The sequence below is a fragment of the Pteronotus mesoamericanus genome, unplaced genomic scaffold (genome assembly GCF_021234165.1).
Source record: "Pteronotus mesoamericanus isolate MK-2021 breed Mesoamerican mustached bat unplaced genomic scaffold, CSHL_Meso_final contig_164, whole genome shotgun sequence".
Classification (NCBI taxonomy): Eukaryota; Metazoa; Chordata; class Mammalia; order Chiroptera; family Mormoopidae; genus Pteronotus; species Pteronotus mesoamericanus.
In genome coordinates, this window is record NW_026555065.1 from 1850710 (window position 1) to 1864036 (window position 13327).

Genomic DNA, 13327 nt, shown 5'->3' on the forward strand with positions numbered 1-13327 from the left:
GCCAATATGCTATCAGGTGCAATTTTTCCATTGGATTAAACTTCAAAACTCAGCGATTTCACACTTGAGCAGACCAGTTAAGTCAACAAAGTCAGATAAGTTCGTAGCTCCTGTATAAATCCTAATGTCTTTTAGAAAGGTTTAAAAATCGAATCATGACTGAATTGACTTTGTAATTTATGATCTGTTGGGCTAAAGCTGTGGAATTAATTCAAGAATTATACATTACCAAGTACATAAAGATGTTGGTTTTAAATGTTATTTTTGCATAAGTTTACTTACTGCCATATAAGCATTTGTTCCAACATACGTCTTGGCTATAGAATTCACCAGCTACGAGACAAAACAGTCTGTTAGAACAATATAAAGATAATGTGGAAATAAAATGGGCAATTATTCCTCATTTAACCTACAATCATCATTTCTATAAATCAACTAAAAATTATGTAAAAGGGAACAAATTTATCTACAAAGGCATTAAAAATGGTTAAATCTCTCTTTGCTTTTGAATGTGATTTCCAATTTAAACAAGCACAGCATTACAGTTTATAGCAGATAACCTTAAACAATCCACTTAAGCAGGATGCTTATTGCTTTAGTACCCCAAACCCGCCTGATATATAAAAAGTCAATTTGAAGTAGAATTTGAACACACTCATTTTTTAGTCAAATGGCTCAAGATGTGAAGGAAGCCCCACGCATTACTAGAATGAAACGAACACTAAATACGCTGGAGGGATAACAGACTTTGACAACTCATAATACAACGATGACCTTCGCTTTGGTCTTCATGTTTGGCTGGGAGTAAAGGTGGCTGCAATTCAAATCAACATCACAGCACGCTCATGGGTCACTATCACCGGGGTTCTCAGGGGAGGCCCAAAATGGAAATTAATTAAAATTTGTGCTGCACATTGTAATGGCCCTCCACCATTGTTGCTCCCAATATTAATTTTTATTGTGGGCCAGTTGGGCTCCCCAGGCACAGCTCCCACTCTGCCCTCCCTTTTGTCTGGCCAAAACGCTTTCATATCAAAGCTGCATATCAATGAAGTTTGCTATTCGTAAGTAGTAATTACAATATCGCTAGTTTTTACTGTCATTAAACAATGAACAATCATATTCTGATGAAGGAAACTCGCTCGGAGATTAAAAATGAATAACACACTCCCAGCCGAGGAGAAGATGCAGAGTTCTGTTTGTCGGGCAGCTAGGTGATTTTTCAATCCAGAGAGTAGATTGAAAATAAAAAGTGGATGTTGTGGAGAGGAGAGCAGATGGGGAGGAAAGAGACTTACCTGAGTGCTAACTCCAAAATCACACAGCTTGACCTGTCCTCTTGTGTTTACTAGCATATTGGAGGGCTTCACATCTAAAAAGGGATGAGAAAAGTCCACATAACTAATTTCATACTTACAGTGCTTGTTCTAAAAATAAAAAAGCACACATGCACACCATGTTATGTTGCAGAAATGACATCATCTGTTCAACTTGGAATTCTAATAACAGATTTAATGCAAAGCATTTTATCTGGAGGCAAATAAATGGAAGGTCCTAACTCTTCCACCTCCAACTATTTCTGGTTTCTATACAAGTGAAGGTTTATTTCCAGTGAAAGTCAAAAATCTTTGCTTCCAACAGCAAATACACCCACAAACCTATCCCTGGCCTTTTAGGAAAAGGAGGTAGATAAGAAAATGTAGTCTTGCAAAGGATTTGCACAAAAGGGCTTATTTTGCTATCACTATGAAACTATTACTCCCATTTAATAAAAATAAGGCCAAAGGGAAGCCAACAAGGAAAAAAGGCACTCAAATCTTGCTGGTAACAGATTAGAGCTGAACAAAACAACGAAAAAATAAATGCAGTATTGCTTTATCCTGTTTTTATGTAACAAATGCTACTTCAGATGAAACTCAGAAATTGATCTGAAAGGTGTGTGTATGTGTGCATGCACTTATCAGTCTTTGTTTAATTTATCCTTTTCTCCTCTTACATCATTTTTGACTGCTGTTATAGTTAACAAAAGAATTGACATAGCTTTCGCCAAGGCAGTCAGTTGCTAAATAATGACACAAAGGGTCTCTGTGAAGCATCATCAGTGACAACAATGAGCCTTTTCAGGAATTCAGGAAGCCCACAAAAATCATCCAAGCAGGACAAGAGCACACTGCTTTTGATAGCGCAGAACAGCACCTGCTTCAACGTTTCATCTTCAATTGCAAAAGTGGTCAGGAACAGATTTGTTATATTTAACATAACATATAATCTTAATTACCCCCAAACTGAACAAGGGACTCTTAATTTTTAATGGTAACATTTAAAAAATCTGCAAATGAGCTAATCTCCTCCTTCCCTCTACCCTGCAAAAGGGTCCCAACAAAGTATCCTGTCAAGACTAATTCAAACTTCAAGTTCAAACTCTGTAATTAACAATTATTGAACCCTACCTACTATGTGACAGGCAATACGCTCGGTACTTTCTCATACATTAGCTAAAGTTGCCTGACAGACAGTAGAATGTAAACTCCACGAAGGCAGGGACTTTGTCTTTTTTATTGACTACGTTTTCAACCCCTAGCAGAGTGTAGGGCATACAGGTAATACGTATCTGTTGAATAGAGAAAATAAATGATGGAAACCATGAACACACAGTATGCTTTCATGTTGATGATTCTGTTTCAGTAACCAGAGGGTAGATAGAGATTATGTTTCTGGAGCATGCCCTTCAGATAACAACACTGACATACTTCCCTTGGTGGGGGTGGGGGAGGGTCGCTGATTAGAAGCAGGTGCAAGCTCTTTTACCAACTATCTTCCTGTCTTCAGTTTCTCCAATTTCAGTATTAATCTTATACCACCAACATATTAAATACAGCACTTTCACTGCATCCTTGCTCTCCTTGAGGAGGAAATTAAGTATTCTCTGACACTCCCCCCAACCAAAATGTGAACTACTTAAGAATAATAGAGTTGTGCTTTCAAATGAGCCCCAGTATTTAGCACAATACATACAAATCAGATATAGCCACAGTAGACACTCAACATTTGCAGAACTGAAAGAAATGTTAGACTCTACATAGCCTGGTCTTTTTTCCCCAAACCTAATTCTCATTAAAGGCCCTCAACTTTGAATATTTTTCTTTTCGACAATCTGCTCTTTGATATATTGATACCCTTTAAACCACTCTTAAGCCACACCATCTGATGGAGACAGTTAATGAATATTTTAAACTCCTGGGAGGAGCTGCCCGGAAATCACAATGCATGTTAAAATTAACAAATCTTTAGGTTTAATCAGACACATATTTGATTTAAGTGGATCAATAGAGACAGAATAAAGCCATAAAGTTGCTAGATTATATTATAAAAGGCAAAGTGTAAGTAAGAGCTTAACTGGATTTTTTCAGCTCTCCAACATCGTGTTTAAACTTACCTGTTTGACTTAAGTACATTCACCTCTTAGCTTAGTTTTCAGGAATATTGTATATATGAAAAGTAGTAGTCATCCAGTTATCCTCAAACCAACCATTTTAATCTGACCATTAGGGAAGTTTTAGTTCATTATTTTATCAAATAGGTTTTCAATTTCTTGCTCTTCCTCTTCTCCCTCTGGCATCCTGATGATTTGGATGTTAGCACTTCTGGAGATGTCCCAGAGTCTTCTTATATTCTTGTTTTTTTTTTGAATTGTTTCTTCTTTCTGTTCTGGTTGAAGTTTATTTCTTCCTTATGTTCCAAATCACTGATTGGAATCCTGGCTTCTTTCTCTTCACTGTTGGTTCCCTATGGATTTTTCTTTATTTCACGTAATGTAACCTTCATTTCTTCCTTTAAGTTGTTGCTGTACTCAATGAATTCTTTGAGCGTCCTTATCACCAGTGTTTTAACTCTGCATCTGATTGGTTGGCTATCTGCTTCACTTAGTTCTTTTTCTGGGGTTTTGCTCTATTCTTTCATTTGGGCCATATTTCTCTGCCTCCTTGATTTGGCAGCCTCCCTGTGTTTGTTTCTATGTGTTAGGGAGAGCTGCTTTGACTCCCTGTTTTAGTGTACTTTTTAAATTGTATGGGAGAGAGCCTTAGGTATTCATCAGGGTGGGACAATCCGCTTCACCGCTTTGTGGTTCTGTATGTTGGGGAGGAGTCAGAGAGGGACAATGCCACTAAGGCTTGCTTGGCACTTGCCCTATTTCCAATCATTTCATCTCCTTCCCTTATGCGACTGGTGCCCTTCTAGCTACTGCTCGATGGTGGTTCCCAGAGTGGGTGGGTTTGCGTTCGTTCTAGGACCATGTGGGCCCTTTAAATGACTACGGTGGAAGATAGCAGTTTCTTCCACTGTGCCAACCACCACTGGACTTTACAGTCAGAAGTAATGAGGCTTTATTTTCCTGGTGCTGGAACCCTGGGCTGCGTGGCCTGGACTGGGGTTGGGATGCCTTTCTTCCAAGGCATGTCTCCTGATTTTATCCCCCACACATCAATATGGGATCTCCCGTTCGGCCAGCTCCTCACTGCTGGGGGCACACTGTGTCTGCTCCACCCTGGCTCCCCATCGCCGCCCCTCCTACCCATCTGGACGAGTATGGCTGCTTTAAATCCTTGGTTGTCAGACTTCCATAGAGTTTGATTTTCTGGCAGTTCTGGAGCTTTTTGTTTTGAGGTTAGTTGTGATCCTTCTCACATTTGTGCAAGGAGATGAAGTGTGTCTACCTATGCCTACATCTTGACTGGAAGTCTAATGGATACATTTCTAAATGTCATTTTTCATTCTGAGAACCACAGGTGTTGTGGAAAGAAATATGAGTAAGACCCTGCCCTTCAGGAGAGCTCAGACTTAGGACTTGTTGGTATATTTGACCAAAATTAATGCACATGAGATTTCAGGATAACAATACTGCTTTTATATACTCTAAATGGAATTTTCTTCCTGAACAATTGGCACACTTCCTACAATAAATTCAATGAGATCTATGTAACTAAATAGCTCCCAAGCCTGGCTGTGTTTTAAAAAGAAAGGGAAAAAAGAAAAGAAAACATTTTGGGTTCCACCTCAGATCTACTAGCTCAGAAACCAATCTAATATAGTCTTGTCTTCAGGCCAGCATTTAGAAAAGACCAAGAAAATTTCCCTTTGACTTAACTTCTAGAAAGTTTAGAATATCTGAACAAAATTTTCTTCTCGTTTTCCTGTTTTTAAAAATCAATAGTATTCATTTTAAAAATTACCGTGAATGCATAGTTTGATGAGTTTGACAAGTGTATACATCCATGTAACCACACCACAATCAAGACATGAAACATTTCTATTACCTCAAAAAGTTCCCTTCATAGTCAATTCCACCCTGACCTCTGGCAACCACTGATTGGTTTCTGTTGTTATAGATTAGTTTTGCCTTTTCTGTATCCATTATAAACTCCAGAAGAGGTTGTTAAAATTTTTGCTTTAAAAAGCCTGGATTAGTGTTTGGATGGTATATCTCTGTCATTAATATTTAAAGTGGAAGTCTTACAGATGGTATAGAGTTGGGTCTTGCTTTTTTAACTGGTGTGACAATTTTTGTTTTTAATTGGATTATGTAGACCCTTTACATTTAATGTAATATTTGATATGGTTAGATTCAATTCTACCATCTTACTATTTGGAAAAAAAGGAACATCTGTTCTTTGTTCCTTTCTTTTTCTTGCCATCTTTTGGGTTAGTTGGGCATTTTTTGGCATTCCACTGATCTTTCCTATTTATTTCTAAGCCCAAGGTTGGCAAACTTTTTCTGTGAAGGACCATATTTCAGGCTTTGAGGGCTATGCTGCTGTAATTATTCAGTTTTGTCACTGTTATGCAAAAGCAATCATGGACAGTATGTAAATGAATGGGCATGGCAGTGTTCCAATAAAATCTTGTTTATAAAACAGGCAGTGGGACAAATTTGGTCTGTGTGCTAAACTTTACCAGCCTGTTTGAAGTTTATAACTTTTTTTAAAAATGATTGTTCTAGGATTTACAATATGTTTCTTTAACTTCCCAAAGTCTACTTTCAAAGAATATTAGCATATTTCATTTATAATTTACAATTGTGTATTTCCATTTACTTCCTCCCATTCTTTGTACTGTTATATATTTTATCTCCACAAGTGTTATAAGCTCCACAATAAAGTGCGTATTTCTGCATTAAAAATTTTTAAAGACATTTAAAAGTGGGAAAAAAGTCTTTTATATGTCCATGTTTACCACTGTTGGTACTATTTACTCCACTGTGCAGACCTAATCATTCATTTGGTATCATTTCCTTTCTGCCCTAAATAACTTTAACTTTTTTTTGTAGTACTGGTCACCTGGCAATAAATTCTGCTTTGCCTGAAAAAGTTTTTATTTAGGTGTTATTTTTAAAAAATGTATTTACTAAACATTGAATTCTGGGTTGATACTTTTTTCTTTTCACCATTTGAAAGATGTCTTTCCATTATCTCCTAGCATGCATAGTTTTTGACACAGTTTGCTATAATTCTTATTTTTGTTCCTTGTAATATATAGTTTTCTCTGAGTATCTTAAAGATTCTTAAAGTCACTTGTTTTCAAATTTTTTATTTTGATAGCTTTGGTACAGGTTTGTATTTATTCTGGTTAGGGTTTATTTAGTTTCTTAGAATATAGGTTTACAAGTTTCATCAAATTGGAGCCATTATTTCTTCAAATTATTTTTTGTTCTCTTTCCTCACTCTTTTCCTTCTGAGACTGCAGTTACACATATATCCTAGACTTCTTGATACTATCTCAAAAGTCCCTGAGACTGTGCTCATCTTTTAGTCTTTTTTCTTTGCAGTAATTTTGGATAATTTCTATACCTCTAACATCGAGATCACTAATGGGTTCTTCTATAGTATCTAATCTATTTTTAATTCCATTAAGTGAAATTTTTATTTCAGATATACTACTTTTCGTCTCTAGATGTTCCCCTAGGTTCTCTTTTCCATCTTCTATTTCTCTCCATGTAATGCTCATGTTTTCCTTGAAATCCTTGAGTATATTTGTAATATTTATAGTAACTTTTCTTAAGTCCTTGTCTGCTAAGTCCATCATCTCAGCAGGAGGGAGACTCCTATTGCTTTTGACTGATTTTTCTCCTGGTTATATTCTTTCATCCATTATCAGAAGAAGGGTTCTCTGTTTACCTACTTATTTTTATCTGGATGCCAGATATTATAAATCTTATGTTGTTGAGTGCTGAATATTGTTACCATCCTTTAAAGAGTTTTGGACTTGATACTGGCAGGTAGTTAACTTACTTGTAGATAGATCATTTGGAAGGTTATTTTAGAGTTTTTTAAAAACAGACAACCTATAGTGACCCCCTACTTTAGGGCTCATTTAGCCCAACTGTTAGAGCATGCTCCTTCTAAAGTTTCTCTTGAACATTCCAACAAGGCCTCTCTACTCTTGTTGGCTGGAATTTTAAAAATTGCCAACCTGTATAAGCTTTGAAAGTTATTTAGTTTCTAGCTCCCCCCAGTTTTTCCTTCCCAGGTAGTAGTTCATTGCCTAGATCTATAAGATTTCATCCTGTGAATCCATAGATTGATATACAACCTAAAACTTAAGGAGGTTCTTACACAATTTCTTCAGCTCATTTTCTTCATAGTTCCTGCCTCTCTAGGACTCTTCCTTATAAATTCTAGAGATTTTGGCCTTCTTGATCTCTAAACTCTGTCTCTTCACCTCAGTAAGACCTTTGGGTCTTACTGTATGAGTTTCCTCTCCCCGTGCTGCAGTCCAGAAATTGTCTTTGGGCAGAAAGCTTGGGTGATGACATAGCTCACCCCTTCAGCTTCCCTTCTCTCAGGGGCCAGAGTCCCGTACTGCTTGTTATCTAATGTCTGAAAACAGATGTTTTATAAAATTTGTCCAGGTTTTTAGTTATTTTTGGTGGAGGGCAAGTCCCATAGCAGCGATTCCTTTCTAGGCAGAAGTGGAAATATCCCTTTATCTTAAAATTCTTATTTTTTGTCTTTTGTTCATTGTTTTGACCTTACATTTTAAGCTGCCTCAAATCTTTTTTTCAAAACAGATAGGCTATAAATAATATAAGGATTTTATTTAGGCAGCCTAAACCTGAATTCATGTGGCAGAATATTAAGCAAATGAAATCTTTTTCGATGTTGGAACGAGGATAGCTCCTGTGACTTAAGTTTCACTTTATTTAAATAAAATATTCCACCTGATATTTGAAAATAAACAATCCTAATATATAGCCACTCAGCTTACTATTTCTAGTAAGTTTTCATCTAAAACATATAAATACGATGCTCAAGAATAGCTCCAGGAACACTGAAATAATTTAATTTATGTTCCTTGTATGTTGGGGGGGGAGGGTTGTTTTCAGTGTCACTCAAAATCATAGACAACAGCACAACATATAAGGGAGGAGGATTACTTTTAAAGAAGTGGTTATATTTATGCTTATTTTAATGCAATCTTAAGTTACAGAAAACAACAACAATCAAAGGCCTACAAGCTTTTCATTCAGCTCACTTGAAAACATCGTAGCCTTTCTTCTGTAAGCAAAGTGGAGAAAAGATGAGTCATTAAAGTGACTGATTATAAATGGCAATCATCAGGGCAGATGTAAGTCATTTTGCTTTAATCAGACCATTAATTATTAGGGTTTATCAATTAGTTTTATTGAGGGCAAGGGAGCTTAAATGAATACTAGGGCATTGATTTTAACTAGGACATTTTCTCAAAGAAAATACAAATGAGGTGTGTAGAATCCTGGAATTACAGGTTTTTTTCATACCACTAGAAGATGTAAGCTTTGTCTAATGTAAAACATAAGCATATAGTGAAGAAGTGAATTAACTCTAATCCCCTTTGTGTTACATATGAAATATCATGTTTTGATGTTTCCGAATTTGTAATTTGGTTTTAATCTATCTTGGCCAAGAGGTCAATGTCATGTTGCAGCAAGTGAGAGAAAGGCAGAAAGCAAAGTGACCCACATTTAATATCAGTTATTTATCTCCTTTCATTTTTGAAAAAATTCAGTCATTTTATGCACAGCGACTTTTACAGGAATCAAAATAGATTCCTGTTGGTCAGATCTTCTTAGAGGAAGCAGAAATGACATGGAAAGTGTATGTGTGCCTGTGTCTGTGTCTGTGTTTATGTGTGTGATGTACAAGATGAAGGGTAACACCTGATCTTCCTACAATGGCAAGGTTGTTACAGGAATTAAGAGAGACAGCGTGCTTAGCAGGGCCTGTCGTGGAGCTGGAACTCAATGAACTGTTGAGTGAATAAAATAAATAGAAAAAACATTTTGTAAACTTGAATGTACTATATATACTGGAAGCCACTGCTCTGTAGAACCGGTTATGACAATGACTCTTACCCTAGAAAATCAGCATGTAGATCACCTAGTCCTGAACCAGACCCAAATGCTAAATAAAACTTGCTTTCATTATACGACTGCCACCTGAAGGCAGGCTTCTTCCATAATGTTAAGTGCTATTCAAAGAAGAGTTAACAATACCCAATCCCAGTATGTGTCTTCTATCATAATATTTTCCCATTTCTTCATTGAGATTTCACAGAAAGCTGAGTTTTTTAATGGTGATGTAATGAATATTTGAATTGTAGCAGTGACAGCCACATAGATAATAGGTAGTTTTGATGCAGTTCCCTTGAATAATTTGAAGTGCTGAGAAGATTGTTAGAAAAATATCAGGGAGTGGGAAGAATAAAAGAACGTACAAGTAGGATACATGTGTCATGCAGAAGACAATAGGTTTCTTACAGGAACCTGTAACTAAATAAAAAAATCAACCTTTGTCATCACTTTCCTTCTCTATTTTTAACAAAGTATGAAATATCAGTTAATTACACTCATCATGTACTGTGTAATAATGGTAAATGGCAAACAACGTTTTTTTTAATTAAAAAGACAAGTACCACATGATCCAGGAATCCTACTTTTGGGTACTTATTTGAAGAAAATGAAAACTCCAATCCAAAAGATATAGGCACACCATGGTTACTGCAGCATTACTTACAATACCCAAGATATGATAACAACGTAAGTGTCCACTGACAGATAACGGAAAAAGAAGATATGGTATGTATACAATGAAATACTATTCAGCTGTAACAATGAATGAAGTCTTGTCATTTAAGACAATGTGGATGGACCTAGAAGGTATCATGCTAAATAAGTCAACCAGAAAAAGACTAATAACTATACATAGAAACCCTCACAAAATACCAAACCAAACCAAACAAAATACTCAAACAAACAAACAAACAAACAAAAAACCACTATCAAGCTCATAGATACAGAGAACAGATTGATGACTGCCAGAGGTGAGGAGCTGGGGGGGTGGTGGGGAAGGGTGTGAAAACTTAGTTATAAGATAATTAAGTCATGGTGATGTAATGTACAGCATAGTGACTTAGTTAATAATACTGTATCATGTATTTGAAAATTGGTAAGGAAGTAAATCTTCAAAGTTCTCATCACCAGAAAAAATACTCTATGTACAGGGACAGATGTTAACTAGACTTATTGTGGTGACCAATTTGCAATATATACACGTATTGAATCATTATATTGTACACCTGGAACTAATACAATGTTGCATGTCAATTATACCTCAATAAAAAAAATAGATATTAAAAAAAAGAAATGCATTGCTGACACATGCTACAACACAGTTGAAGCTCAGGCATTATACTACATGAAAGAAGTGAGATAGAAAAGATTTTATATTGTTTCATTTCATTTATAAGAAAAGTCTTAGAAAAGGTAAATCTATAAAGTCAGAAAATAGATTATTAGTCCTGATTGCAAATGGGGACAAGGGCTCTTTACTGGGGAGATGAAAATGTTCTAAAAGGCATTATGGTGATGATGGTACAATTCTGTAACTTATTAAAAATCCCTAAATCACTAACTTAAAAAAATGGATGAATTGTACATGTTAGTTACATATCAATAAATTTTTAAAAAATCAGCCTCAAACACAATTTAACTTATTAACTTTCCACAGTTTCCCAGGGCTTTATGGTCACTGTGGTCATTTTGCTACTCTATATGAAACATCAATTAATTACACTGATCACATATTATATCAATGATAAAATGGTTATTCCCTCTCAAAACCAACATAAACTAGAAGGCCTGATTTTGATTATAAATATTTAAAGAAAGACATTTTAAAATGTCACTTCTGTATTTTTAAGATTATTTCCCAAAATGACTTAAGGCTATGTATACAAAGTAGGAAAACAACTGATTCAAACATGAAAAATCTTGTCAAGCAACCTAAGATGCCTCGATTACCTCCAGTAACTGCTCTGACTGATTTTCAGGCTGGACTGATTCTTTTCTTTTTTTCTTCCTTGAATTGACCAAATTGACTGTGGAAATTGGTATCATGTTGAGACAACCCATGTTGCCACCCATAACCGCTTCATGTAGGAAACCGTATCTTCACACATGCTGCATCAATTAGCCATTAAACAATCCACATAAACAACATCAAGCTGAAGCTTTTGCTAATAAAGGCGAGAGCCCACAAGAGCATGTGCTTTCTGCAGCTCCTCACAAAAGGCTCCTCTGCCCACTGCCTAGCCCCCAACCCCACCACAATCTGGGGCAGGCTGGGAGGCTACCCTGTGTCAGGACACGACTGGGTGTTAAGGGGGCTGTTCAAAGCAGATAAATAAAAGCTTGCACAAAACTACAGTAGAAGTTACCCAATGTGCTTTGTGTAGGGACCTATACATCAATTTCCTGGTAAGATGAGTTCCAAAGAAAATTGTGACTTTGTACATGCTGCTAAATACCTTTTCTTTTCAGGAAAGGAAAACCATGCAAATTGAGGATTCTCTTTTTGCTGTGATCTATTCAAATCAGATGCTGGTGACATCTCTCACTTCTCCCTTTTGGTCTCCATTTTGTATTACATTTAAAATATTTAATTTGCTCTGTGCTTTCATGTGTAAGCCACGTTGAGTGCTTTTAGAAATAGGCATGATACAATTCTTAGGAAGCAGAAATAAACTTCTCTTTAACTTTTTCCCTCTATACAGCAATTACACTGTTTTGCTTGAATGCCAGAAAGCCACTCTCAGTTTATCAGGAGCCTGAGGACACATTAGCAGGTCTCCATTCTTAGCAATCTCTCCTAGCACTGTGCCAGGGTGCTTCGGCAACCTTCTTTCATTATGCTTAATTATCTTATGAAAAGACAACAACTAATATATCTATCTAGTTATTTCTTGGGGACTGCATTCTAATGAATGAGAACAGCAGGTACAATTAAATATAGACTACGCTGACATTCTGCATTACAAATTCATCTGTGCACAACAGGAACACACTTAAGAGAAAACCACAATGCAATATAAAAGTTATTCTAATCATTCCATTACATAATAAAGGGTAGGTCATCCAAATATTCTTGCAAAAAGCTTTAAATAAAATTAAGTAGCATAATTAGCCATCCTAAATAGCTGTTATTATCTAGAGTCTCATGATTCAGTTAAGAATGGAGGCAACAAACATTGTTTTCCTCCCTCATGTATGATAAAGGCAGGAGACATGCAGCACTTTCAAGGCTAAGACCAAGGACAAAAGGCCTGGGCTTCTCAATTCTGCCTTCCCTCAATCCTTTCACTGTAAGTAAAAGAAGTTCCCTCCTAACGTGGGGGATCCTAAGATTCCCACTTGGCTCCATGTACGTATTCTGGTCTGTCTATGGAAACGCCAGGTGTGGTGGAACAAGTTTCTGGGAGTCAGAAGGAATCTGTATTCTGCCCCAGCTCTGGGACAACCTACTCTCCTGAGTCTAAGATACCACTAATTTAAGACTCCTACTGACTACAAAAGCTTCTCAGTGAAAAAGGAAACAAACAAAAAATCCAATGGAATACTACATTAAATGCATACATAAATTTAAGATACATTTCGAGTATAGACTTGACTTGGAGCAGCATGTCCAGAAGACCAACTCTCGCAAATTGTTCTAAAGATCTAATAAAAGTTATAGCAAATAACACTTCTTTGGCACTTGCTATATGCCAGGCACTGGACCAAATGCATTATCACATGCATTATCTCATTTAATTCTCATTATAACCCTTAGTGGACACTATTAAACCCGTTTTATAGATGAATACATTGAGAATCAAGTTAATGAAATTAGTTGCCCAAGGCCACACAACTAGAATCTCCAATTCTAACTCTTACGCTGTAACAAACTGCATTATATTTATGAGATAAATCTCATCTGAATTTATGGGTTGGAGTATTATTCTAGCTTTGGCATTG

General features: G+C 36.3%; 1 protein-coding gene across 7 annotated transcripts in view; it reads right to left on the reverse strand.

Annotated features, from left to right (window-relative positions):
* MAP2K5 (mitogen-activated protein kinase kinase 5) overlaps positions 1-13327 on the reverse strand; it is a 249028-nt gene that overhangs the window by 105899 nt on the left and 129802 nt on the right. For all 7 annotated transcript variants that reach the window (XM_054565240.1, XM_054565238.1, XM_054565237.1 and 4 more), the window contains exons 14-15: positions 1299-1372; positions 283-333 (exon numbers count right to left, since the gene is read on the reverse strand). In XM_054565240.1, the coding sequence (XP_054421215.1) occupies positions 283-333; positions 1299-1372 (125 nt within the window). The remainder of the gene's footprint in view (positions 1-282; positions 334-1298; positions 1373-13327) is intronic.